At 52.1% G+C, this 27,374-nt stretch overlaps 1 protein-coding gene across 1 annotated transcript; it reads right to left on the reverse strand.

The window, feature by feature from the left end:
* DNAI2 (dynein axonemal intermediate chain 2) lies at nt 1–25,777 on the reverse strand. Its single transcript, XM_052658510.1, has 12 exons — nt 25,595–25,777; nt 23,025–23,186; nt 21,194–21,315; nt 16,375–16,517; nt 15,214–15,327; nt 10,502–10,641; nt 9,130–9,252; nt 5,309–5,532; nt 3,694–3,829; nt 2,995–3,141; nt 1,949–2,176; nt 1–129 (listed from the first exon to the last, which is right to left on the reverse strand). The coding sequence occupies exons 1-12, from the start codon at nt 25,775–25,777 to the stop codon at nt 1–3; spliced, it is 1,851 nt and encodes a 616-aa protein (XP_052514470.1).
* Between the last annotated feature and the right edge of the window lie 1,597 nt (nt 25,778–27,374).

Genomic DNA, 27,374 nt, shown 5'->3' on the forward strand with positions numbered 1-27,374 from the left:
TCAGGGCTGACCTCCCAGCGCTGGACTCTCTCCACTGCCTCCTTCCTCCCCTTCGCCGTCGCCTCTTTCTTCCTCTGCTTCTTCCTCTCCTTGCACTTCCTCATCTGTGTCCTGGCTTGGCTGTTTCAGCTACGGAAAGACAGCAGAGACTCATTGGTGGGCAGGACTTCCTCGCACCAGGACGTTAACCCCTGAGCCCGGGAATGCCGGGCACCCAGGAGGCCATGCAGCCAACACCACGGCCTCAGGGGCTGAGAGGGCACTCGGCTCTAGTGGGCATAGATGGCGGGCACCTGCCGCTTGCTGCCTGGGTGGCCATGAGCTACCTCCCCCAAGATTTACTGGCCCCCCTGCTCTAAAGCCTGGCGTGATTCCTTCAGGGCAGTGGCTGGGATTAGAAATAATTCAGGTGAGGACCCAGCAGAAGATTCTCTGTTCTGACTCCAGCACGTCTGGCTAAGTGCAGAGACGCAGAGATGCGTAGGAAGCCTACAGCGAGCGGCAGAGGGAGGGGACCAGGCTCAGTGAAGCGTAAGCCCTTCTGAGAGTCAGTGTCTCCATCCAGAGTGCTCCAGCCGCTGTGGGGAGCGCGTTCAGGGTACAGCAGGCACGGAATCAGTGGCCGCATTGCACTTTGTCTGCAGACCTTCTGGAGGGCCCAGCGTGGACGGCTTGGGGAGGCCCAGGCTACGGGGTCAGAAAGCCTGACTCCAGCCTCGCCTTGACCACCCCCCCCGCCCAATCCCAGACCACCGGATGGTGTGAGAATAAGGCCACTCAGATCCGACTGCTTCTAATGCACAATGCACCCACAGAAGTCACTGCCTGTCTCGAGACCCAGCGACGGGGATGCGGGGAGCAGTCATGAGATGGAACCCGTCAGCTCCTCTGCATGCTTACCTAGCTTCGGACCTGGCCACTCCCTTACTGCCTGAAGACTGGCCACCCAGCCCCTCTTGCTGCTGGGGGCTGGCTTCATGGGCCGGTGATGGCCTCACCCCTGCTTCAGCGCTCTGTTATCACTGTCTCGAACTTCTCAATACTTTTTATTTTTGGCTGAGTGGCATGCGGAATCTTAGTTCCCTGACCAGCGATAGAACCCGGAGCCCCTGCAGTGGACGCGTGGGGTCTTAACCACCGGACCCGCCAGGCAAGTCCCTTGAGCTGCTCTGTGTGTTTTCCTTCCTCCCCTAACAAGGCAGCCAGTCTTGCCGACAAGGGCAGACGCTGTTCCACGCTCACTCGTTCTTCCCCCTGGCACGTTGGGCTTTTACTCTTTCGCATCTTAGCATCTTATCCCTGGGCCCCTGAAGGTAATGGTCCAGGCAGACCACATCTTTTCCTTCCTCTGCCCCCTGGTACCCAGGAGGCCCTGGAAGGTGACCAGACACCGCCTTCATCACTCAGCCTCCTCCTGTTCCAGGTGGAAATGAAGGAATCAAGACGTGAAGTGACCAGCCCAGGCGACACAGCTAGAAAGTGCTTTGGCACAGGGCCACGGCTGGATGCCGCTGACTGGTGGACTCTAAGTTGGGCCGACTCTTGCATGGATGGCCGAGCTCAGGACCAGTCTCACCCCCTCCTGCCGGGTGGGGTCACCACGGACCTCGTAGGCCCCCCTGCGCCCTCCAGGCCTCCAGGCCCCCTCTCCTTTCATAGCTCATGTAGCCCTGGGTCCTCATCCCGTTGGTCACTTGCAAGGAGTTCAAGGTGCCCTCTGGGGTGTAGGCAGAGGATTCTGAGAAGCTCAAGGAGCTGGAAGCCTGTTTGGAGACAGAATTCCCCAGGAGGAAGGGAGACACTCTCCCCATTTGCCAGACGGACAAAGGAAGGTCTGCCTGGTGGGGCCACTTGCTCGGGGCTCCCCAGGAAGTCAGCAGGCAGGCAGCCGGGGCCCTGTGGCTCCCTCCCGCCCAGCCCACCCTGAGCCCCTGCGCAAGGCCCCTACAGATTTGGGCTGCTTCTTCATGGCTTCCGCCTCCTTCTTCTTCAGCTCCGTGAAGATGATGTCAAAGAACTCCTCCTCGGCCTTGGTGACCAGCTCCTCCAGGTTCAAGACAGGCGGCTCATCCCTCAGCTCGTCATCCCGGCCCTCAGCCTTGCCCTTCTCCTTCAGGCGCATCTCACGGTGCCTGGCTTCCAGGATCTTCTCCCGCCGCGTCTCACGCTCGAATATCTGGGGCACAAGGACAGGGAGGCCGTGGGAGCGGCCGGAGGGCGGTCCCAGCTCCCAGCGCAAGGGGACCAGTGGGCTCCCCTCACTCTGCTCAAGGCAGCCCCACAGAGCTCTGCTCTGGGCCGATGGCAAGAAAGCAGGGGCTAAATACTGGGGCTGGCAGGAGGGGAGCAGGGATGCCAAATCACGCAGTTCCAAGGAATACCAAGTGCCTGACGCCGGTGTGAAGCATGCTCCCTGGGGTGTGCAAAGCTGCATCCCTGGGCCCCCGGAGGACCAGTTCAGTGGTGGGACCGCACGCCCAGGCGGAGCCAGGAGGGCCTCCCAGAATATCAGCACCAGGGCGTTTCAACCCCTCTTGGTGGCCCATGGCTATGGGGAGGCGTCTCTAGGACTCTCGGCCAGGGTGACGGATCTCGGCACCCCAGCGCCCCCTTCCCCCAAGCAGTCCCTTCCAGCTGCTTCTCCATTGGCATCAGATAAGCTTCCTCAGACAGGCTCGGCTGCCCCAAATGTATACTATTTACAATTAGACAAAACGACCAAGTCACACTGCTTGGATCTGAAGAAAACCGAAGCCTGGAGAAGTCAAGAGACTTGCCCAGGGCCGCTGGGCTTCCTGAGCGGTGAAGCCTGGGCGGGTTCAGACACGGCCAACACCCATCTCTCAGGCCCATTCCCTGACCCTCCCCAGAATGTCCACCCACTTCCCAGGAGGCGGTGGAAGCGCGTCTGCCCTTTGCTGACCAGCCTACTCGGCCGGGGGCCAGGCCAGGACCAGAGCTGGTGTGCCCAGCTCGCCGGGGGCCCGTACCTACCGCAGAAGCCGTGTTCTTCTCATTTCTCTGGAGGGTGCACAGCCCGTTGGAGACCTCCAGCAGCGTGGTCGTCCCCAGCTGGGAGCCGCAGGCGATGAAGCACCCATTGTCTTGCACCCGGAGGCAGAAGAGGGCTTCGTCACAGACCTGCTGGAGGGCCGGGCAGACGCTGGGGAGCCACGTCACCCTCTGCTCGTCTGGCCATCTGGGTCTTGGGGAGGCTTAGGCTGGCAGCCCTATTCAAACACCCCTGGGGACTTCCCTGACCGAAGGGGACCCCAGCCTCAACCCACAGGAGGGTGTCCACACCAAGGTCGGTTGCAAGACCCGTCACTCCAGCCTCATCTCCCACCGTACCCCACCTACCACACCCACCCCCTCAATGGCCACACAGATCGGCATGTGGATCCTAGTTTCCCAACCAGGGATCGAACCTGTGCCCCCTGCATTGGAGGGCAGAGTCTTAACCACTGCACGGCCAGGGAAGGCCCTCCAGCGCCCCTTTCATTCTGCGGTTTCCCCAGCCCCGCTGTCTGCCACGCCCCCAGCCTGCAGGTCTCCGCCCCGCCCCTGCTGATAAGATAAGGCTGGCTCAGCTGGGAGGCTCTGCTCGGCCCAGGCTTGGCGGGAACAGGCCTGGCGGGAGGAAAGGCCAGGCTTCTGAGGGCGAGGATGCACCAGGAGGGGGGTGCACGCGACCTTCAGGCTGAGGGCAGGGTCGCACTGCTTGAACACAAAGTCCCAGATGTCCAAGGTCCCGTCCATCTTGGTGGTGAAGAAAACTGCCGGCCTCACGGGGCTCCAGGCGCCATCAGTGAGATAGGCCATGTGGTATCTGTAGGGAGCCAGGACCTCCGGTCAGGGACCACGGGGGGATTGGGATGCAGGGAGAGCCTGCTGAGCTGAGACCCTGCTCATCCAGCCCCTCCCCGGCTCCTCGGTCTCAGCCTGGAAGTTCTTCCTGGCGTCTGACTTCTAGCCATGCCAGCCTCACCACCCATGGTTCACAGTTTGCACTGTAAAGGGTTCTGCTGTTTCTCTATACCTAACCGGGCACAGGCCTGGGCCCGGTCCCCTGGCTATGAGACTCACTTGAAAAGGCGTTGGAGGAAGGAAAATCTGCCCAGAAACGTTCACACTATTCAGATGAAGAGAGGGCTATACTGCCTACTTGATTTAACCTCGATTTTCAAAGATTTCTACAGCAAAAAATGAAACTGCACCCTTATGTTATATACAAAAATGAACTCACAATGAGCTAAAGACTTAAACATATAATCTGAAACCATAAAGCTTCTAGAAGAAAACACAGAGTAAAAGTTCCTTGACAGTGGCCTTGGCAACGACTTTTTGGATTTGGCACCAAAAGCATAAGCAGCAAAAGCAAAAATAAGTACGTGGGAATGTATCTACTTAAAAAGCTCCTGCAGACCCAGGGAAGCAGTCAACAGAACGAAAAGGCAACCTAAGGAATGGGGGAAAGTATTTGCAAACCAGATATCTGATAAAGGTTTAACACCCCAAATATATAAGGAACTCGTACAATTCAATTAAAAAAGCAAAACAAAACAACCCAATTTAAAAAGTGGGCAAAGGACACGGACAGACATTTCTTCAAAGACGACAAATAAACGGCTAACAGGTACGTGAAGAGATGCTCGACATCACTAATCATCAGAGGAAGATAACCAAAACCACAATGAGATATCCACACCTGTGAGGATGGCTAAATTATTAGCAAAGCCAAAGATGAGTGTGGGTGAGGATGTGGAGAAACGAGAACCCTTGTGCACTGTTGGTGGGAATGCAAATTGGTGCGACCGCCATGGAAAACAGTATGGAAGGTCCTCAATCCTGCTTCTGGGTCTTTTTCTTTTTTGGCTGCAAAGCATGTGGGATCTTAGTTCCCTGACCAGGGATCGAAGCCACAGCCCCTGCACTGACAGCAGAGTCTTAACCCCTGGACTGCCAGGGAAGCCCCCCGTTTCTGGGTCTTTATCCAAAGGAACTGAAGGCAGGATCTTTAAGAGACACCTGCCCCCATTCCATGCTCACTGCTGCGTTATTCACAATTGTCGAGATATGGAAACAGGCTCAATGTCCATCAACAGATGAGTGGGCAGTTTGAAGCTTATTCCCTTTCTGAAGTCGCTGGATCAAGCTATTTCCTAGCATTAGCTCGGATGCTTGGAGAGAAATGTTTGCTCTGTTATTATGGGTGGAGACACAGAGGCTCAGAGCCCCCCTGGGCTGGGCCGGGCCCCCTGTCCCGTCCAGCGCCGGCACCCCTCTCCCGGCCCCGTCTTCCCCTCACTTGGTCCACATGATGGACGACTCCCGGCTGTCCTCTGACCAGATGCGGGCGGTCCAGTCGCCGACGGTCAGGAAGTTCTTCGGGTAGAACGGGTTTCTCTGCAGGGCGTAGATGGGGCCGTGGTGGCCTGAGAAGGTGCACACGATCTTCTCGGCCGGCGTCTTGCCCTTGCGGTTGCAGGAGATGACGACGCCTTGCTCGGTGCCCACCATGAACTTGGTCGGCTGTGGAGGGGGTGACGTGTGAGTGGAAGTCTCCGTGAAATCTCAGCTCAGGGTTAAGCTGGCAGGGAGAGCAGCCTTCTGGGGCCAGAGCGTTGGGGCCAGCGGGCTGGGGGCCCAAAGATGCCTTTGGGTTAAGCCTCTGCTTGAGCTGTGCCCCGCCCTTTTTGAGGGGCCGCCCCCACTCTTGATCAGCTTGAGCAGACCCCACCCTTCTTTAGCACCTGCTCAAGGGCCCCGGGAGTGAAGCCCCCAGTCATCTGTTCCCTAGAGCTGCGTCACAGCCCTCCATACAGCACCATGCTCGCTAAGGATTTTGTCAAAAAAAGATCCTGAATGTCTGTTTACACACAAAGTCAGTGACTGAATGAATACTGTGACCCCTGAGTCCAGAAGAGCCCCCTCCAGCCTCCAGCTACTACTCGCTGCAAACCTGGGCTTCACTGTACACCCATGTCTAATGATTGTTGCTGGAGTTTTTCAGTTGTTTGCTCTTTGCTTTGTTTTTTAAAATGTATTTGGCTGTGCCGGGTCTTCGTTGGGGCATGCGGGATCTAGTTCCCTGACCATGGATTGAGCCTGGGCCTCTGCTTTGGGAGTTCAGAGTCTTACTCACTGCACCACCAGGGAAGTCCCTCCATAGCATCTTTACTCACAACAGCTAAGAGGTAAAAGCCACCCAAGCATCCCAATGAATGGAAAAACAAACTGCGGCCTGTTCACGCGTGTGTGTGTTAGTCGCTCAGTCGTGTCCGGCTTTGTGACCCCATGGACTCTACCAGCCAGGCTCCTCTGTCCGTGGAATTCTCCAGCAAGAATACTGGAGTGGGTACCCATTCGCTTCTCCAGGGAGTCTTCCTGACTCAGGGATTGAACCTGGATTTGCTGCACTTCAGGCAGATTCTTTACCATCTGAGCCACCAGGGAACCCCAGTCTATTCATACAATGCGATACTATTTGGCTTCAAAAAAAAAAAAAAAAAAGAGGAAAATTCTGCCATGTGCCACACTGTGGATAAACCTTGAGAGCGTTGTGCTAAGTAAAAAGAGCCCGTCACAAAAAGACAAACAGTAAGAATTCACTAAAGTGAATGGGGACCCGGAGGAGTCAATTTCATAGAGACAGAAAGCCGAAGGGACTGAGGGAAGGGGAAGACGGGGAGTTAGTTGATTAAAAGATACAGAGTTCATTTTGCAAGATGAAAAAGTTCTAGTTCTGGAGAGCCCACAGTGTAAATATACTTAACACTACTAAACTGTCCACTTAAGAATGGTCAAAGTGGAGACTTCCCTGGTGGTCCAGGTGTTAAGAATTCACCTTGAGTGCAGGGGACACGGGTTCAATCCCTGGTCGGGGAACTAGGATCCCACATGCCGTGGAGCAACTGAGCTCACGAACCACAACTAGAGAGTTGATGCACTGCAATGAGAGATCCCACTTGATACAACAGAGATCCCTCGTGCCACAACTAAGGCCTGACACAGCCAAATAAATAGTTTTTTAAAAAAGAATGGTTAAGGTGGTACATTTTACACTATGTGCTTTTAAATTTCTTTTTTTTTTTTTTACCACAATTAAAAAGAACGGCTGGGCTACAAACGGAGGGCTTGCTTGCTTAGTTGCTCAGTCGTGTCGGATTGTTTGCGACCCCATGGACTGTACTCGCTAAACTCCTCTGTCAGGGGGATTCACCAGGCAAGAATACTAGAGTGGGTTGTCATCTCCTCCTCCAGGGGATCTTCCCGACCCAGGGATCAAACCCACGTCTACTGTGTCCCCTGCATTGCTGGAGGATTCTTTATCTGCTGAGCCATCGGGGAAGTCCCATAAATGGGGTGGGGGGTCGTTAAAGGAAAGTGAAAAGAGAAAGCTTGAGAAGCCCAGAAAAGTAAGGAAGAACGCCAGCTCCAGGGCCCCTCGGTTGGGTGAGAGTGGAGCGCCCTGCCCTGCAGCCAGAGCCTTGGGTTTGAGCCCCGGCTGCTCCCTGCTCTGGAGACTAACCTCCCCACTAAGACTCCTGTTGTTTATCTGGAAAGCTGGGATAATGCTAATCCCATCAGCTTATAGGACGGTCACGGGAGACTGCATCAGGCGGCTACAAGGGGCCAGCACGTGGCGTCCACTCAGCAACAAGGCGGCGGGCAAGCGGGGACCAGCGATGGTGTGGCCACTGCGTCTAGAGCCTCGCCTAGAAATCTCTGATTCCAGGACAACCTTTTTCTGAGTCCTCCCCATAGAGCCGGGGGCTTGGGGAATGGGGGACGTCCAGTAAAGTTGTCGTCCACCTCCCCCACCACATTCATCCCCCAGCTTGGGGTGGGGGAGGTGCTCCCAGGGCAAGGGTGAGGCCAGAGCCCGTCCACCTCCGAAGGGCCTGGGAATGATGTCGGCCTGGAGGCAAACCAGTGACGATCCCAGGAGGGGGTCAGGCCAGGAGCCGTCCGGGAAGGTCATTTCATTGCTTTGGAAGGAATCCTCATTTGAGCTTCCAGAAGCCTCCCTCCTTGGACACATCCACATGACTGCTTTGCTATTTCTCTTCATTGGGTTTTATTTGTGGCTGTGCTGAGTCTTCACTGTGACTCGGGTTTTTCTCTGGTTGTGGCGATCACGGCCCACTCTTCATTGTGGCGCGTGGGCTTCTCACTGCGGCGGTGTCTCTCGTGGTGGCCCATGGGCTCCAGGGCACGCGGGCCTCAGCAGTTGCAGCAGGTGGGCTCATCGGTGGCAGCTCCCAGGCTCTGGAGCACAGGCCCAATAATCGTGGCACCCGGGCTTAGCTGCTCTGCGGCACGTGGGATCTTCCCAGATCAGGGATCGAACCTGAGTCTCCTGCATTGGCAGGCGGACTCTTTACCACTGAGCCACCTGGGAAGCCACTATTTCCTATTTACTTTTCTTCTATTTTTTTAGATTCTTTATTTGGCTGTGTTGGGTCTTAGGTACAGCCCTCGGGCTCACTAGTTGTGGTGTGGGGGCTTAGTTGCCTTGTGGCATATTGGATCTTAGTTCTTGGACCAGGGATCAAACCTGCGTCTCCTGCATTGGAAGGTGGACTCTTAACCACTGGATCACCAGGGAAGCCCTCCGCTTTGCAGTTTCTTTACTGCTCCTCCTCAGTTACTAAATGCCATCGTAGGTCTGTGATCAGTTTGCCCGGGAGCCTCCTCTAATCTCATTTTTCTCTCCAACACCTCTTCTTTCCCCCCAGGGGGTGAGCTGCCAGCCCAGGGCCCCACATGAGGACATGAGTCAGGGACAGAGGCAGAGCCTGGCGTCCGGATGCTAATCCTGGACAGGGCTCTTACAGCATGGAGCGTCTCTGGAATCCTGTGCAGTCAGAAAGCTCGCCTTCTGATCAGCGGGGACACTTGCCAAAAGGGAACTCAGTGAATTAAAGAGGCTTGCTGCCTCTACTCTGCTGCCCCCTGCTGGAAAGTGGTTGCAAAGACCACACAGGTCTAGGAGGGACCATCCAGAGCACGAGGTAAGAAGCAGCGTGGGGCCCACGAGCCTCTGATACAGCAGCCACGGGCCTGCCCTCGGCTCTGGCTGCCCCGGCCACAGAATGTGGGGAGGGGAGAGCAGGGGACACCCACCAGAGTGGACTCGAATTCCAGGGAGATGGCCCCCAAGGCGTTCTCCAGATGCTCCTTTTTGGTGATGTCCATGATGAGGACCTCGGTGGGCTCGCTCAACTTCCGGATGTCCCACCACATGACCTGATGGGAGGAGGGGCCGACTTTGAGGCCTGGAGTCCCGCAATTCTTACCCCCTGCACCTTCCCGGGGCCAGACAGTGGGTGTCAGACACCCAGCAACCGAGGGAACAGGGCTGCCTTGAAGAATTGCTCCTCTGGTCCATAGTCCTGGCTGATCATCAGCCCTGGGCAAGCTCCCTAAAATCCAGTAGCAGGCGGCCTCACCACAGACCTACTGAGTGAAAACTGCCAGGTGTGGGCCCTGCAGTCTGCATCCTTAAAGACCCCTCACAATATGGCAATCTATAGCAACATTCCAAACGCACATGTGCGTTGACCCAGAAATCCCACTGCCAGGAACGTATGTGTACGCAGTGTGTATGGGTATGCTTCATGTGTGCAGTAATCTATATGCAAATACACTTCTGTGCAGAAAGACAAGTATTGGATATTAATGCATATATGTGGAATCTGGGGAAATGGTACAGATGAGCCTATTCGAAGGGCAGGAACAGAGATGCAGGCGTAGAGAAGGAACGCGTGGGCATTGGCAGGGAAGGGGGGGATGGGACGACCTGGGATAAACGCACTGCCGCGTGTGAACCAGATAGCTAGTGGGACCTGCCAAGCAGCATAGGACGCTCAGCTTGGTGCTGTGATGACTTAGGCGGGTGAGCTGGAGGGAGGCTCAAGAGGGAGGGGATGCATGTATCCATATGGCGGATTCACTCTGTTGTTCAGCAGAAGCTAACACAGCATTGTGAAGCAATTAGACTCCAACAAAAAGATTCAACCCCTCCAACACACTCTTGGCTACATTTTTGGTAACTACAAACTATTAAAATCCACTTAAATAAATTACAGCATATCCATAGTTTGTTAAGTCGTTAACAGGCAGGGGGCAGCACTTTACGAAATATAAAATCGTCTTTGAGACATGCTAAATGAAAAACATCAAGGGCAAATCAACGCGCAAGGTGTGCAGGAAGAGTGCCGAGACGCAGACGTCTGCTTCGTATGTGGACACTGAGCCTGGAGGCAGATGGAGATGCAAGTGGGCACCACAGGAGGGGGCGCTGGGAGGCTGAAGGCCGAGGGGGGAGGACGGGCTTCACCGCCTGCCCTTCTGTACATTTAGGCTGGTGTTCCACACGCATCTTTACCTATTGCTCCATTTAATAATGAAATGCAAAAGGAAACATCCCCATGGGGGACCGTGTGACTGCTGCTGCTCCCCACTCCCTGCCCCTCCAGCGCCTGGCTGCTCGTACCTGCCCGTCCGTGGACGCCGAGAAACACTCCGTGCCCGTCTTCGACTGCAGCCAGATGGTGCCGTACACAGGGTCTCGGTGGCTGAACTCGATGGTGGACAGCTCTGCCACCAGGCTGCCCTTCCGCGTGTCCCAGCAGGCTGGCCGGGAAGGAGACGAGGGGGTGGGTGCTGGGGGCACAGGCTTCCTGTCTTAGCGCAGGGAGCACAGGATTGGGGGATGCTGCTTGTCTTGGTTTGACAAGTATGGGGCTTTTTTAAGAATCAGGGCTAAGTTCAAACCAGCCTGAGTTTCCTACCAGCCCCTGAAGCTCACTTCATTCATTCCAATGGGGCCCCTAACATGTGGTGAGCATCACGCTGGGCCCTGGGGAAGCCACTGGGACTCAGACAGGCACCGTCCTTAGGAGACAGGAAGGGAAATCTGCCATGTTAGAGCCCGTGCTGTGATTGCTCCAGGGGGAGACACAGGGAGGCAGTCAGGGAAGGCTTCCTGGAGGAAGTGAGGAGGAACTAAGATCGAGGAGGAGCTTCAGGATGGAGTGAGGCAGGGAAAGAGAGAGGAGCACCTCCATCCTGGGGAAAGTGAGAACACTCGGGCAAATCTCTCCTGTTGGATCCATTCGTTCCCTTTCTGCCTTCCCTTTCCGCCTCTGCTGCTGCTGACCGGAAAAGAAACTCACAGAGGGAGATTATCCTTTCTTTGGATTCATTGTTAGGACTTCATCTCTTCTGCTTTACCAAGAAAGACTCAAAGCTTATCTGTATATATATTTTCTGTCCTGATGGATTCTGTCTTCATTTTCCCACGAGTGTATGGTGAGGACCCACCCTGTTACTCAGAGCTGTTTCTAGGAAAGCTGGTTTTGTAATACAACAACAGAAGTCCACGATCCATAAATCTCGATTTATGGAATCCAAGTCTCAGGCATTTGGCCCTGCACCAGTCTGGCCCAGAAACGGGTTTCCTTAGCTCAGCTTGCTCTGCTCCAGCAAAGCAGTGCTCGAGGGCAGGTCCCACTGTGTCTTTCTCATAGACAGCAGAGCCCCAGAGCCTGGGCTGGTCTGGGCTGGCAGAGAAAACCACTGAAGGGGTAATGAGTGATGAGCGAGGCAGGGCTCCGGAATAAACCATGGCCACATGACTCTGTTGCTGTCTTTCATAGCGCCAGCACCCAGATAAAGCGGCAGGGAGATTGATGGGCTTTCCTGGTGGCATTGGTGGTAAAGAATCCGCCTGCCACTGCAGGACGTATAAGAGATACCGGTTCGATTCCTGAGTGGGGAAGATCCCCTGGAGGAGGGCATGGCAACCCACTCGAGTATTCTTGCCTGGAGAATCCCATGGACAGAGACGCCTGGCGGGCTACAGTCTATGGAGTCACGAAGAGTCGGACATGACTGAGCGACTAATACTTTCATGTGATGGGAGTCCACTTCTATTTCATCACAGAGGGGCTCCCTGGAGCGGGGGCAGGCCTCAGGTCTACGAGGGAGGTCAGAGGTCTCAGGAGGCCAGGAGGCATCCTGACCACGTAGAGTTTCTGGGAAGTTTCCCAGCCCTTCTGGCTCCTCCTCCTTGAAGGGGAACCCTTATCATGCCTGGTTGAGTCCGGCCTGGGGCGCAAACAGGAGGATTAGGAATTTGGCTCTTCCAAGGCCAGGGGTGGCCGGAAGCCAGGAAACTTCAGGGCCATGGAGACAGGTTTCTTCTGAATTCACATGGGATCTAAACATCAGTTTTCTGGGTGTCCACCAGCAAAAATGGCAAAGCAAGGACATCTGAGAATTCTCTTTTCCATAAAGGCCATGAGAATGTTGGCAAAATCGATGATCAGAATCAACTTTTTCAGAACTCCGGAAATTAGCCAAAGGCTGGCAGCAAATCAGAGTGTTTATTCAAGAAAAATAGCTGACTCTTGATAAGAACAGTAAGTTTTGTTGCATTGTGGCTTGCCCCAGTTAAGATACTATAATCTCCGGTTCTATGATAGCCTTGAAAAATAACTCTCTGCCTTCCTGTTAAAAACCAAATATCTTGGCAGCCACAGGATGGAGCAGAATGGAGCTGGAGCTCTTTCAAAGTCTCCTATTCAAAGAGTTGTCACTGTTTGACCTGTCTAGCGGTTCCCTGGAAGACCCCCTCCCCGTTTGCAAAGTTGTCTGTATTCAGCTTGACTCAGAGCTTGCCCAGGGCAAAGGGTCTTTTTAACAAGTCTATCTTGAAAATAATTAAAATTGCAGGCAACTGATTAACTTTGCAGTGTCCGGAAGTGGTGGATAACAGGTGGGGCAAACAATAGGCTAACCAAAAAGCTTCAAAGGAAAAGCCGGAGAGTGAGCTGTCCATAGGGGTTTTGAAAAGCTCTGATGTGTTCCCAGGAAACTAGAAGCTCCCAGGGCTGTGTGCACACCTTTGTCGTTGTTCAGTCACGTCTGACTCTTTGTGACCCCGTGAACTCAGCACACCAGGCTTCGCTGTCCTCCACTATCTCCCAGAGGTTGCTTAAACTCATGTCTGTTGTTGGGCATGGGCATCACCATGCCATTCAACCATCTCATCCTCTGTCGCCCCCTTCTCCTCCTGTCCTCAATCTTTCCCAGCATCACTGTCTTTTCCAGTGAGTCAGATGTTCACATCAGGTGGCCCAAGTACTGGAAAGAACTGGGAGGGCCCTCAGCTCTCACCTCTGGCTGACCTATAGGCTCCGGGCAGCGGCTAAGGAAGAACTGACAATTGCCCGGCTATGTATTGAAAGTATGCTCAAACACGCGCACAGACGCCTCCAGGAAAGTCTGCGAAATTTTTTTGGCTGTAGATGGCAACAAGCAGGAAACATTCATCTTGAGTGCACATGGGATATTCTCCAGGACAGATCCCATGAGACAAGTCTCAGTGGATTTTTAAAGACTGAAGTCACGAAAAGTATCTTTTCTTACCATAATAGAATAAAACTAGAAAGACCAGTAACTGAAGGAAAAGTGGAAAGTTTACAAATATATAGAAAGCAAACAACATGTTTCCAAATAACCCATGGGTCAAAGGAGAAATCAAAGGGAAATTAGAAAATACAAAATGCATGAATATGGAAACACAACATACGAAAACTTAGTGTAGCTAAAACAGTGCTTAGAGGGAAATTATAACTTTAAACATCTGTATGTTTAAAAATCTCAAATCGATAATCTAACCTTCTACTTTAAGAAATTTAGAAAAAGAAGAACAAGTTAAACCCAAAGTAAACAGAAGGAAGGAAATAATAAAGATTAAGGGTGGAAATAAATGAAATGAAGAATAAAAACCAACTTAGAAACATCAATAAAATAAAATATAAAGTTGGTTCTTTGAAAAGAAAACAAACGTTACCAACCTCTATCTAGACTGACCAAGTGAAAAGGAAAGAACACTCAAATTACTAAGATCAGGAAAGAAATAGGAGACGTTACTGCCAAACTCACAGAAATGAAACGACTATAAGAGAATGAACAATTATATCTCAACAAATAAGATGACCTGGACGAAACACAAAAATTCTAGAAAAACACAAACTATAAAACCTGATCCAAGAAGAAACAGAAAACACGAGAAGACCTGTAACATATACAGAAGATAAAAACCACCAATGAGGAAAATCCTCGGACCAGACGGCTTCATTGGTGAATTCCACCAAATATTTAAGGAAGAATGAATATCAGCTCTTCACAAACACTTTCAAAAAAAAGAAGGAAGAGGAAGAACCACTTCTCCACTCACTCTGTACAGCTGGCATTACTCTCACTCATTACCATATATTATAAGGGCTTCCCAGGGGGCACTAGTGGTAAAGAACCCGCCTGCCGGTGCAGGAGACACAAGACCTGCAGGTTCTAACCCTGGGCTGGGAAGATCCCCTGGAGGGGGGCACGGCAACCCACTCCAGTATTCTTGCCTGGAGAATCCCATGGACTGTAGCCCACCAGGCTCCTCTGTCCGTGGACTTCTTCAGGCAAGAACACGAGTGGGTTGCCATGCCCTGCTCCAGGGGATCTTCCCACCCCAGGGATCAAACCCCCATCTCTCCCATTGCAGGTGGATTCTTTACCGTCTGAGCCACCAGGGAAGCCCTGGTCCAGGGTAGGTTCACAGTAAATGTTCCTTGACTTTGCTTGACCTATACTTTTTCTTAACCTTTAATTTTCAATGAACTTCAGACTCACTTGAACTTTTACAAATGAAGACACTGCTGCTGCTGCTGCTGCTGCTAAGTCGCTTCAGTTGTGTCCAACTCTGTGCGACCCCATAGACGGCAGCCCACAGGCTCCCCCGTCCCCGGGATTCTTCAGGCAAGAACACTGGAGTGGGTTGCCATTTCCTTCTCTAATGCATGAAAGTGAAAAGTGAAAGCGAAGTCGCTCGGACGACTCTTAGCGACCCCATGGACTGCAGCCCACCAGGCTCCTCCGTCCATGGGATTTTCCAGGCAAGAGTGCTGGAGTGGGGCGCCATCGCCTTCTCCGGAAGACACTGATGAGGCAGCAACAGAACTTGTCTCACCTTGACGCCTGAGAGCTGCCGGAAGTACCCACCCCCCGACTTTGTCCTCCACAGCAAGCCTCGTCTGGCAGGTGGACCCTGGCTGGACCGCAGTGGAGCCTCGCTGCCTCAGAGCCTGGGGGAGGTTGGGCTGGCACCTGGTTAAGCACCCGGGAGGTGGTGGGGAAGTCCTTCCTTACCGATCTGCCCATTGTAGCAGCCTGCCAGGAGCACGTGGGAATCTTTGGGGTTATACTCCAAGGTGACAAGAGGAGAAGACGGCTTTAGGGTAATTTCTGGCCTGTTGGGGTTTTCTATAAGGCAGAACAACAACAACAACAAAAATATATATATATATATATATATATATATATATATATATATATATATCTTACCAGACCTGGAAAGAAAAGGACAGAGTCAAACAATTCAACCCCTTGTCCAGGTCGGGGGCGGTGGGGCAAAGCTAGGAAGCCCCTCTCCAGGCTGCAACCTCTGGTCCTCGGTGACCAGCCTCTAGCCCTAGAGGCTCTTCTACAGATGTTATTTTTTGGGAATCACGTGTGTGTGTGTATGTGTGTGTGTGTGTGTGTGTGTGTGACTGTCATTCTAATCCATTTCCCAGGTTGGTATAAAATGAGCTTTTGACCCTAAGGCTTTTACGAAACGCTAACTCTCCCGTGATTTGTGTGAACCAGTTGCCTTGTCTGTACAGCAGACAGAATGATGGAGGGACAATAATGTCAGCCCATGGGGCGGCAGTAAGAGTTCACTGAGCGGCTCAAAAGTGGGAAGTGCTCAGCTCCGTGCTCGGCACCCACACCGCTGCTAAGAGCTAATGTTCATTTTCACAATGACAGCGACGAGCGATGTCTGAGAGCATGGAGCCCACGTCACCTGCCACCTGCCAGGCTCTGCCTGTGAAGTGAGACCCTTTGTCAACTGTGGTCCCTGCTCCCGGGTGGACACACTACCCTACTGGCCAGGAATTAGGGACAAGTGCCAGGACAGGTGGGACAGGGGGTCCCCTTCCCTCCCCCCGGGTCCCTTCTCAGTCTGCTGGGGACTCTCCGATACGCTCTTCAGGGACCCAGAGTTGGGACTCCAGGGGTCTGGTCTTGAATGCCCTGATTCAGGATCCGGAAATGAAGGGAGTTCCTGCTTCTGCTGTGGCTTCGCTTGACTGCACCTGAACCCAGGCAGGGACAGGACAAGACGTTGGCCTCCTCCAGGGCCCTGGGATCCCGGTGTGGGACCAGCCCCCCCCGACAGGCCCGCTGCTTCCACCTCCCCCCGAGCATTTGCTGGCCTCTGCCCGGTTCCCTCTCCTTCCCGGGTCCCCAGGCCCCTCTGCGCCTCACCCAGGTCCCAGATGTACGATTCGTTGCTCATGCCCTCGGGCGCCCGTTGAAAGTTCAAGCAAGAATATGCCACTGCCAACTTCCTGTTGCCATCGGGATGCCAGGAGACGTGTGTGGCTGGCCGCTTAATTTCCTGGGGGTCCCTTTAGAGGAGGGCGAGAGGGCAGAAGACCAGAGTTTCTGGCTCCCCAGACTTCCTATTTATATTTGCTCATTTTTTTTCTTAAAAGAATTCAAACATCATTCAATATTCACTAGGAGAAATTTACTTTAAAAACAAAGCCTCCAGGACCCCCTTAATTGGAAAACTGATCTCACACCCACAAAGAAAAACTAATAAAAAAAGAGAGAATGGAAATAAAATTTTAAATTTCGATCTGATGTCTTCATTTGCTGAAAGTTCTGAGCCTGAGGCTTGATCTCTCATTAATATTAAACTATGAGGGAAGGTGAAGAATCTGGCTCCTTGGTATTTGCCCACCTGAATCGAAAACTTCTGTCCACACAAAAGGCTGCATGCAGAGGTTTATAGCAGTGGTATTCACAACTGCCAAAACTTGGAACCAACGGAGATGCCCTTCAGTAGGTAAGTGGATAAATTGTGGTACATTTAACATTATTATCACTCAGCATTAAAAAGAAATGAGCTATCAAGCCATGAAAAGACATGGTGGAAACTTAATGCACACTGCTAAGAGAAAGAAACCGATCTGAAAAGGCTATATACTGTATGGTTTCAACTATATGACATTCTGGAAAAAGCAGAACCACAGAGCCAGGACAAAAATCAGTTGTTGCCAAGGGTTTAGGGGCAGGGAGGGATAAATAAGTAAAATACAGGGGATTAAAAAAATATATATTTTTGTTTATTTGGCTGCACTGGGTCTAAGTTGTGGTACAGGGATCTAGTTCCCTGACCGGGGATTGAACCTGGGCCCCATGCATTGGCAGTTTGGAGTCTTAGCCACTGGGCCACAGAGGATTTCTTTTTTTAATTGAAATATGTTGATTTACAGTATTGTGTTAGTTTCACACGTGCAGCAAAGGAAATATATACACACATTTTTTTCAGATTCATCTCCATTTAGGTTATTACAAGATATTCAGGGGCTTCCCAGGTGGCTCAGTGATAAGGGATCCACCAGCTAATGCAGGAGACGAAGGAGACACGGGTTCAGTCCTGGGTCAGGAAGATCCCCTGGAGGAGGAAATGGCAGCCCACTCCAGTGTTCTTGCCTGGGAAATCCCATGGACGGAGGAGCTGGTGGGCTACAGTCCTGGGGGTGCAAAGAGTCGGCCACGACTGAGTGCACGAGATACTGAATATAATTCCCTGTGTCGTAAGCATATCCTCGTTATTTATTTATTTCCCATATAGTTGTGTATATCTATTAATCCCAAACTTCTGATTTATCCTTCCCCTTTTGGTATCCATTTCTTTTTCCTATGTCAACACAGGGGACTTTTAGGGCAACGGAACTATTCTGTATATTGGCAGAGACCTGGGTTCAATCCCTGGGTCGGGAAGATCCCCTGGAGAAGGGAATGGCAACCCACTCCAGTATTCTTGCCTGGAGAATCCCATGGACGGAGGAGCCTGGTAGGTTACAGTCCACAGGGTCACAAAGAGTCGGACACGACTGAGCGACTTCACTCACTCACTCACTCATGACACCAAGAGGGAACCCTTTTGTGAGCTACAGACTCTGGATGTGCTGTAGGCTGAGCGTATCCCCTCAAACCTCATGTGTTGAAGCCCCGTCTCCAGGTGCTGGTATCTGGAAGTGGGGCCTTTGGGAGGTGATTAGGTTGTGAGGGTGGAGCCCCTATGAATGGGATTAGTGCCCTTACAAAAGAGGGTCGAGAGAGACCCCTCACCCCTTCTGCCTTGTGAGTTCTCAGCAAGAAGGTGCCTGTATCTGAATTATTAATAAAAATCGAGCAGTGAGAATTTTGAAACATCCCGTGGTTAGGACTTGGTGCTCTCTCTGCTGGGGGCCTGGGTTCAATCCCTGATCAGGGAGCTAAGATCCCACAAGTTTCGAGAAGCAGTTAAAAAAAAAAAAAAAAAAGAAAGAAAGAGAGCCCTCAAAAGACACAGACTCTGACCTTGCTGGCACCCCACGCTCAGACTTTCAGCCTCCAGGGTGGTGAGGGATGCGTTTCAGTTGTTTGTAAGCCGCCCAAGCGGTAGTATTTTGAGATGGCAGCCTGAGCAGGCTAAGGACAGGGCGTAACGATGTCAGTGTTGTGCTCTGACTGTGATGAATGTCCCACCTACCGGGTGAGGGAGGCAGGAGATGCTGGTAGGGGGAGAGGCCTTGTGGGTGGGGGAGGATGGGCGTGCGGGAATTTTCTGTACTTTCTGATCAGTTTTGCTGGGGACTAAAAACTGCTTGAGAGACTGCTGTAGGAAAGATCCAAAGTGTTCTTCTTACTTGTTGCAAGTAATAATTCTTTCTTTCTTTGGGGAAAAAAAAACAACTGCTCAAAATAAATTAGCGCAGTTTGGTCGCTCAGATGGTAAAGCATCTGCCTACAATGCGGGAGACCTGGGTTCGATCCCTGGGTTGGGAAGATCTCCTGGAGAAGGGAATGGCAACCCACTCCAGTACTCCTGCCTGGAAAATCCCACGGACAGAGGAGCCTGGTGGGCTACAGTCCACTGAGTTGCAAAGAGTCGGACACGACTGAGCGACTTCACTTTCACTTTCAAAAAATGAAAGGGGAGAGACAGTGTAAGAGTGAAAAAAGGATTAAGGACTTAATGGTCCCACATGTGGGCTCAGAGGGGGAGGCGGGAGGAACTGAGAGAAGAGCAGTGACATATACACACCCTGACTATCGTGTGTAAAGGAGCTGGCTGGTGGGAGCCTGCTGCACAGCACAGGGCGCTCGGTGATGACCTAGAGGGGTGGGACTGGCGGGGGCACGGAGAGCTCCGGGAAGGAGGGGACCTGTGCACACATAGGCTGATTCACTTCATTGTACAGCAGAAACTAACACAACACGGTGAAGCAATTATACTCCAGATGCTGAAAAATTAAGTTGAAAAAAAAGGACGCAATGGTCCCCAGCTGACACTTTGTCATGGAAGTCATCGGAAGAAATGAACAAAAGGGGGAAATGAAATACGTTTCCGGTCGTGTGACGAATCCACTTCACTCCTCCCCGGGGGCACGGCCAGAGCAGAAGCAGCACAGGTTGAGTCCCATCCTTGGCTGGGTCACCTACCCACTGAGAGCCCTGAGGGTGTCTCCTCCCTGGGGCCAGTTTCCTCATCTGTCAAACGTGGAGGTTGGATGTGATGATTCCTAATGCATCAGTCCTCTCGGGTATCCATATGTAAGGTCAGATGCAGCAAGCAGAGAAGGCGGCCCCCGCCCCGCCCTGGCCCTTCTCATGCATGCCCATTGCTAGAAGTCTGCAGTGCCCACCATGACTCAGCCCTGGATCAGAAGAGTCCTTGCTGGTTGTGCTTGGACTGGGTCAAACACTTTCCAGGTGGCAAAATGAATTGCCTAGAGTTGGCATTTGATGCTAGCGGCTTCTGAAATCACAGGTTTTCTCTGCATATTCAAGAACACACACCTGCATGTATATACATACGTATACACATATGCATATATACAAGCACACACGCACATATACATAGGTATATTTGATTTTCTTTTTTGGTGCATAATGGCTTTTCAACGTTGTGTTAGTTTCTGCTGTATGATGACTTGATCGGCTACAGGTATACAAAGACTCCTTCCCTTTTGGACTTCCCTCCCACCCCTCGAGGCCATCACGGAGCACCGAGCTGAGCTTCCTGTACTTTACACGTGATAGTGGACACACGCCAGTCCCAGTCTCCCGATTCAGCCACCCTCCCCTCCCCGCACTGTGTTCACAAGTCCGCTCTCGACATCTGCATCGCTACTCCTGCCCTGCAAAGAGGTTCATCTGTACCATTTTTCTAGATTCCACATACGTGCGTTAATATACGACATTTGTTTTTCTGATTTACTTCACTGTGTATGACAGACTCTAGGTCCACCCACGTCTCTGCAGAATGACCCATTTCGCTCTTTTTAGTGGTTGAGTAATATCCACTGTATATATGTACCACATCTTCTTTATCCGTTCATCTGTCATTGGACATTTAGTTTGCTTTACCTAGGTGTATTTTAAACAAAAGGTAGTGCTTTCTACACACGGTTCTGCGTCTTGATTTGGTTTGGTTTCACACAGCAATCTGGGAAACTCTCGCCTAAGGAGCTGCCTCATTCGTTCAGATAGCTGAGTGGTAGTCAGCGTGCGGGCATAGCAGAATTGCTGGAACCAGACCCTACTGATGGGTTTAGCGTGCTCCCAGTCTTGGCTAGCGCACACCTTGCTACAGCGAATATCCAGTGATCTCACATATGTGTCTATGGGCTACGCTTCTGTCACACTGCTGTCCTTGGAGGTTATTCCAGGCAGACTCCTAAGTGCTTGGGACAAGGGTCTTTTTGCTCACAGTGCAGCCAGATCACGGATGTCTGGTGCTCTGGACCTTCTCCACACAGTATGAATCGACCACACGTGTACTCAGCTTTGTAAATTTGCTTTTCCTGAGACTGACTCTCTCCTCCCTTTCCACCCGCCAGGCCTGCCTCCAAGGTAGGGACCACTTATCTACTGGGCATTTTATCGCTCTGTCCCTTATTTAGCTCTGAGCACAGAGGGCATTTTTCCCCACAGCATAGAGTGATGGGTAAGGGGTCCCCTTTGGAAGCACCCATCCACAGGAGTGACAGAGGTTGGCCAGGCACCTGCCTGGCTACAGAGGTACCTGAAGACATTGATGGTTTTAGCTGAGGGGGCCTCGTCTGTCACCTCCACCGCATCCTCGTCATCAAAATACTCCTGGTAGATGTCGATGGCGTTATTCTGCTTGATACAATGCTCCATGATCTGCGGGGGACACAGCGGGAGTCCTTAGTGGCAAAGGGAGGTCCTTTCAGCCTGACCAGGGCTAAGATGGAGTCTGGGAGGGATGAGAGACATCCCCCAGTCTTTTCCCATCCTTCCAGGCTACGAATTTTCAATGGAGGCAACATCTACCCCGCAAAAGGGTGGAAATTGGTTCCAACTGTTTTCAAATTGCTTCTTGGGGGTAAAATAATATCACTTTTTTTTTTTTTGTACAAAGCACAGACATACATTTTGTGGTTGTTGTTCAGTTGCTAAGTCATGTCTGACTCTTTGCAACCCCGTGGACTGCAGCACGCCAGGCCACCCAGGTATACATATAGTACGTAAATACATAGCACACCTTTGGTATTACATTTTCACCGGGGTGGGGGAATGTCTAAAAAGGCTTGTTGAGAGACAACAATGAAAAAAAAAAGGTGAAGAAGCACGGTTCCAGCCGAACAGAATTAGTAGCCACTCAGTGTTCTCGCCTGGAGAATCCCAGGGACGGGGGAGCCTGGAGGGCTGGGGTCACACAGAGTCGAACATGACTGAAGCGACTTAGCAGCAGCAGCAGCCCCTGTATATGGCATCCATCTCCTGTTTCCGCCATCCAGAAGGCCCTCCCCCATTATTCCAAATGTCCAACAAGGAAAAACCCAAGCTTAAGGGCCTCCTCCTCCAGGAAGGCTCCCCTGATACCTTCAGCAGGAAACCAACTCTCCCTCCTCACGATAGCAAAGCATTTCTCCCCTTCCTTTCAGTGTGAGATTGTGTGGTACACGCGTGCTCAGTTGTGCCCCACTCTGAGACCCCATGGACTGTAGCCCACCAGGCTCCCCTGCCCATGGGATTTTTTCAGGCCAGAACACTGGAGGGGGTTGCCGTTTCTTACTTCAGGGGAATCTTCTCGACTCAGGGATTGAACCTATATCTCTTGTGTCTCCTGCACTGCAGGTGGATTCTTTACCTGCTGACCTGCCTGGGGCTGCTGCTGCTGCTAAGTCGCTTCAGTCGTGTCCGACTCTGTGCAACCCCATAGACGGCAGCCCACCAGGCTCCACTGTCCCTGGGATTCTCCAGGCAAGAACACTGGAGTGGGTTGCCATTTCCTTCTCCAATGCATGAAAGTGAAAAGTGAAAGTGAAGTCGCTCAGTAAGTGTCCGATTCTTTGTGACCCCACAGACTACAGCCTACCAGGCTCCTCCGTCCATGGGATTTTCCAGGCAAGAGTACTGGAGTGGGGTGCCATTGCCTTCTCCCAGCTGCCTGGGGAGCCCCTGTTAATACTGCGATATCTGTTTTTGTCTTTGGCCTCCGGTGGCTCACAAACTCTTTAGGGTGCGATATATGTGAATTTCATTTTTGCAGTCTCTACTGCACCTGGTAAAGTCTAGAAGCTCCGTCCAAATGTGCTGAATGAATGAATGAATGATCCCTATTGGCAGGTAGCTGCTGGCTAGGGTTCCTTGGGAGTCTCTTTGCCCAGAGGGTTTCCCACTTTCCTGATTCCTCCTAAAACCTGTTCAGTCCTTGGATTTCCCTGCCTTACCCTTGGCTCTGCTGTGTGGACCTGCCTACCTGCTCTCAGACGGAAGGCTCCATATGGTACCTGGTGTCCTGCCTCAAGGAGCTAGCTGCTGAGCCTGACATGCAGCTGGGGAAGCAGTTGTGGCCGAGACCCTGCCGGAGCGGAAGGAAGCCTTACTGAGCCCAGCTGCAGGACGGCGTTGATGTAGTTTTCGTCCTTCTCCACCTTCTTCCGGAAGCGGATCGTCTGCTCCAGCTCCAGGGGGTTCACGTCCTTGGGCCAGCCGCCCTCGATGTGGTTAATCCCCCGGGTTTCCATCTCAAAGCGCTCTGTGTTGGCCTAAACCGAGAGTCACAGGTGAGAAGAGCCCAGCCCTGGTGGAAGCATGTTTCTGCAAACCAGAGTCCCGGGTCCCTGGGCTCTGAGTGTTCAGGGAGGGACTCGTGGTACCCTAGACCAGAGCCACAAGGACTTCAGGTGCCAGCAAGGAACTTTCTGGTCCTCGGGTGGTCACAGGCGGCCATGAACGTGCCAGCTTGGGGAGTTAGTAACAGCCACTTTGCAGCTGATGCCAATGGCCGGGAGAAATCCAGTTCTGACCTGACCTCAACTCTAAAACCCAGAGGAGCCCACCCATCCATGTGCTCTGTGAGGCCCCAAAGAACAAAGTGACTAATCCTACCGTTTATAGCGAGATGGGAATCAAAACATAAAAACACTTGAGAGTTTGGATTGGCTTTGCTTGTTCTCTGTCGCAGCGAGGATGGCACGGATGCAGCTTTTCCTTTAAACTTACCTCTCTGCCTCCTTTTCAGTCCCCTCACCCCGCATCTTTTCCACTGTGATAACACACACACGTGCTTCCCTGGCGGCTCAGATGGTAAAGAATCCGCCTGGCAGTGCAGGAGATGCAGGAGACCCAGGTTCGATCCCTGGGTCAGGAAGATCCCCTGGAGAAGGGAATGGCTACCCCACTCCAGTGTTCTTGCCTGGAGAATCCCATGGCCGAGGAGCCTGGCAGGCTACAGTCCTTGGGGTCACAGAGTCAGACACGACTGAGCAACTAACACTTTCACACAGTACACATAACATCACGTCTACCGTTTTGGTACCTGCCTGGTGGCCCAGTGGCTAAGACTCCGCAGTCCCAATGCAGGCAGGGGGCCTGGGTTCAACCCCTGGTCATCGAACTAGATCCTGCATGCCACAACTAAGACCCGGTGCAGCCAAATTAATACACAAATATTTAAAAAAATGAAATCTACCATGAAGTGAGGTGAGGTGAAGTTGTTCAGTCGTGTCCGACTCTTTGCGACCCCATAGACTGTAGCCTATCAGGCTCCTCTGTCCATGGGATTTTCCAGGCAAGAGTACTGGAGTAGGTTGCCATTTCCTTCTCCAGAAGATCTTCCTCACCCAGGGATCGAACCCGGGTCTCCTGCAGTGTAGGCAGACACGTTACCATCTGAGCCACCAGGGAAAATCTACCATTCTGACCATTAAAAAAAAATGCTCAAGTTAGTGGCATTAAGAACATTCACGATGCTGTGCAATCCTGAGCCCTATCTAGTTCCAGAACTTTCTCAATACCCCAAATGGAGACTCCACACTCACTGAGTTCTCACTCTTACTTCCTTTTCCTTTATAAGCCATTTCTCACGAAAGCTAGAAGTCTCAACAGGGCGGAGTCACTGGCTTTGGAGACCCCAGCGTGGCATGGAATTCGTGGCTGTCGTCTTGTTTCGGAAGTTCCCATGAACAAGACTGCTCTGGCCCCAGTGACAGCAGCTCACCCTGGGGAAGCAGGAAAGTCAATGTGTTTGAACTGGAAGTTATTGGAAACACTCATAATGTGTTTTGGCCAAATCAGTGTGATTTTCATGCCGCTCATTTAGGAATATGACAACAGGGTTATCCCCTCAGTCTAATCTTCTCCCGGCAGTTGTTGACATAATCAGGAGCTGATCACCTGCTTTGGACAGACCAGGAGAAATCTGGGGTTTTGAACAGCAACATCACCCTCGGTTCTCTTATCTTAGAGGCACCTCTGACTGGAACTTTCTATGGGACCGTTTCTTTTTCAGAAGCTAGGAGGTGTGAATCCCTGGCCCCTCAGATGCCTCTCCCAGCTGTTGTTGCCGTTCGGTCCCCCAGTCGTGTCTGACTCGGCCTCCCTGCCCCTCACCGTCTCCCGGAGTTTGCCGAAGTTCGTGTTCACTGCTTCAGGGATGCTGTCCAGCCGTCTCATCCTCTGACGCCCTGTTCTCCTGCCCTCAGTCTTTCCCAGCATCAGGGACTTTTCCAGTGAGTCATCTGTCCGTATCAGATGACCAAAACACTGGAGCTTCAGCTTCAGCATCAGTCCTTAGAGTGAATATTCAGGGTTGATCTCCCTTAAGATTGACTGGTTTGATCTCCTTGCTGTCCAAGGGACTTTCAGGAGTCTTCTCCAGCACCACAGTTCAAAAGCTGCACCAAATGCCTAAAACAACTCTAGCAAGAGTCTTAGAGGAGAGGCCAGAGAGAGGAGCTCTTGATTTGCATTCACCTGGCCCAGAGGATGGTTGGTACTGGGGCTTGTCCTGACCCTGGGCACCAAGCTGATGCCCTCACACATCCAGCATCCGCACTGGTCCACTAACTGGCTTCCCATGGGAATGGAGTCACGCAGTCCCACTTACCAGCCCCGACCCACAACCCTGCCAGACCACACCTCCACTGGCCCGGCACTTGGCTCAGGGACCCACCTCATGTTCCGACATGCTGGTGGAGCACTGGATGCCCGTGTCCACCGGGTTCCGCTCTACAAACTGCTCGGCCAGCTCGGGGTTGGGCGGGATGTCGATGTTCAGCTCTGCCTGGCGGTCGGAGAAGTTGCATTGCTTCCCAAACTCACTGCGTTTCTTCACGTATACGTACACAATCTCCATGGTACCGGCTGCTGCAGGGATGGGGAAGGGTATGTGGTGAGGGCCTCCAGCTGGCTACCTCTTGGTCTCCAGGGGCCCCACCACTGTGGACGACTCCGTGTTTCCTCTCTGGCTGTGGGGGGAAGGCTCCTAAGGGATTTGTCCAGATGCTGAGCTGCATTTGAAAACATAATCTATGGAGTGATTGACTACAGGCTAAGCGTTTTCTTGCTCGGTTCTTACAGTTGCCCTCTAAAGTGGACACTGAGATCACCAATCCACTGCAGGAACCTGATATTCACAGGTACCCAGAATGCCTCGCCCAGGACCACAGAGCCAACGAGTGTTGCCGCTGGTCTACCTGACTCCAAAGCTCTAACTCACCAAATGATACAGTTTTTGCTGAGCTAATATGATTATCCAGAGGCAAGGAAGAAATATTGATGGTGACTATGTTGAACTAAATTCCCTGCCACACACTGGACCTGACAATGATTTCACTTACTTTGTCAGAAAACATTTGTTAAAACCATGATTAGCGACTTCCTCGGTGGACCAGTGGTTAAGACTTCGCCTTCCAGTGCAGGGGGTGTGGGTTTGATACCTGGTCAGGGAGCTAAGATCCCACAGGCCAAAAACCCAAAACATAAAACAAGCAATAGTGTAACACATTCAATAAAGACTTTAAAAATGGCCCACATTGAAAAAAAAAACCTGAATAGTCAAGACAGAGTGGTATGCTGGCATAACGACAAACACTTAGATCAATGGAATGGAATTGAGAGCTCAGAAATAAACCTTTATATCTATGGTCAATTGATTTTCATTGAAGGTGCTAAGAACACAATGGGGAGAGGATGGTCTTTTAAACAAATGGTGCTGGGGACGCTGTACATTCACAGGCAAAAGAATGACCCCAGGTTCCTACCTCACTCCATACAAAATGATGACTCAAAATGGATCGCAGCAGGGCGTGCAGGTTCAATCCCTGATCTGAGATCCCACAGCCAAAACAAACAAACGAAAATACAGTAGTGATTCTCAACCTTGGCTACACCCTTAGAAACACCTGGAGGGCTCTGGAAAAAAAAAACCACGATGCTCGGGTTGAACTGCAGGCTAATTAAACCATCATCTCTCAGCTGCAGCCAAGGATGAGAACCACCGATTTAAAGTGAGGGCTCTTAATCTCACGGCCAACATTCCTCAAATCTGGACTGTCCCTTCAAAACACAGAGATGCCCAGCCCCGCTCCTGTAAACACTGATCTACATGTCTGAGAAGAGGCTTAGACATTTGTACGGTCACATGAAGGCTGCCCAGGCCACCCTACTGTCCTCCAATAACCCCCACAAGGCCTGGATGTTGAAACTCAGTGCCCAGCTGCCGTGGCCGGCCCAGCACCCGCAGAAGAGCTGGCGCTCTTGCACCCGTGCACCAGTTTGACCCCTGGGTGAGGAAGATCTCCCAACTCCAGGGCTTCAAGGAACCAGACGGGTGGGTCCAGGCTGCTGTCCCCCAAGATTCAGGGCCAAGAGCTCTGCGGCAGCCTAGAGGCATGTGCCTGGGTAGCCTCAGGCCCTGGAGCAGCTGGGACGGGGGTGAGGGCGATAAGGTT

Source organism: Budorcas taxicolor, chromosome 19 (genome assembly GCF_023091745.1).
Source record: "Budorcas taxicolor isolate Tak-1 chromosome 19, Takin1.1, whole genome shotgun sequence".
NCBI classification, from domain to species: domain Eukaryota; kingdom Metazoa; phylum Chordata; class Mammalia; order Artiodactyla; family Bovidae; genus Budorcas; species Budorcas taxicolor.

Coding starts and splice junctions, on each gene's coding strand:
- DNAI2 (XM_052658510.1), bottom strand. CDS start 25,777: ATGGAGATTGTGTACGTATACGTGAAGAAACGCAGTGAGTTTGGGAAG. Junction 16,518..21,193: donor AAAACCATCAATGTCTTCAG/GTACCTCTGTAG, acceptor CCTCCTCTAAAG/GGACCCCCAGGAAATTAAGC. Junction 5,533..9,129: donor TGGAATTCGAGTCCACTCTG/GTGGGTGTCCCC, acceptor CCCCCTCCACAG/CCGACCAAGTTCATGGTGGG.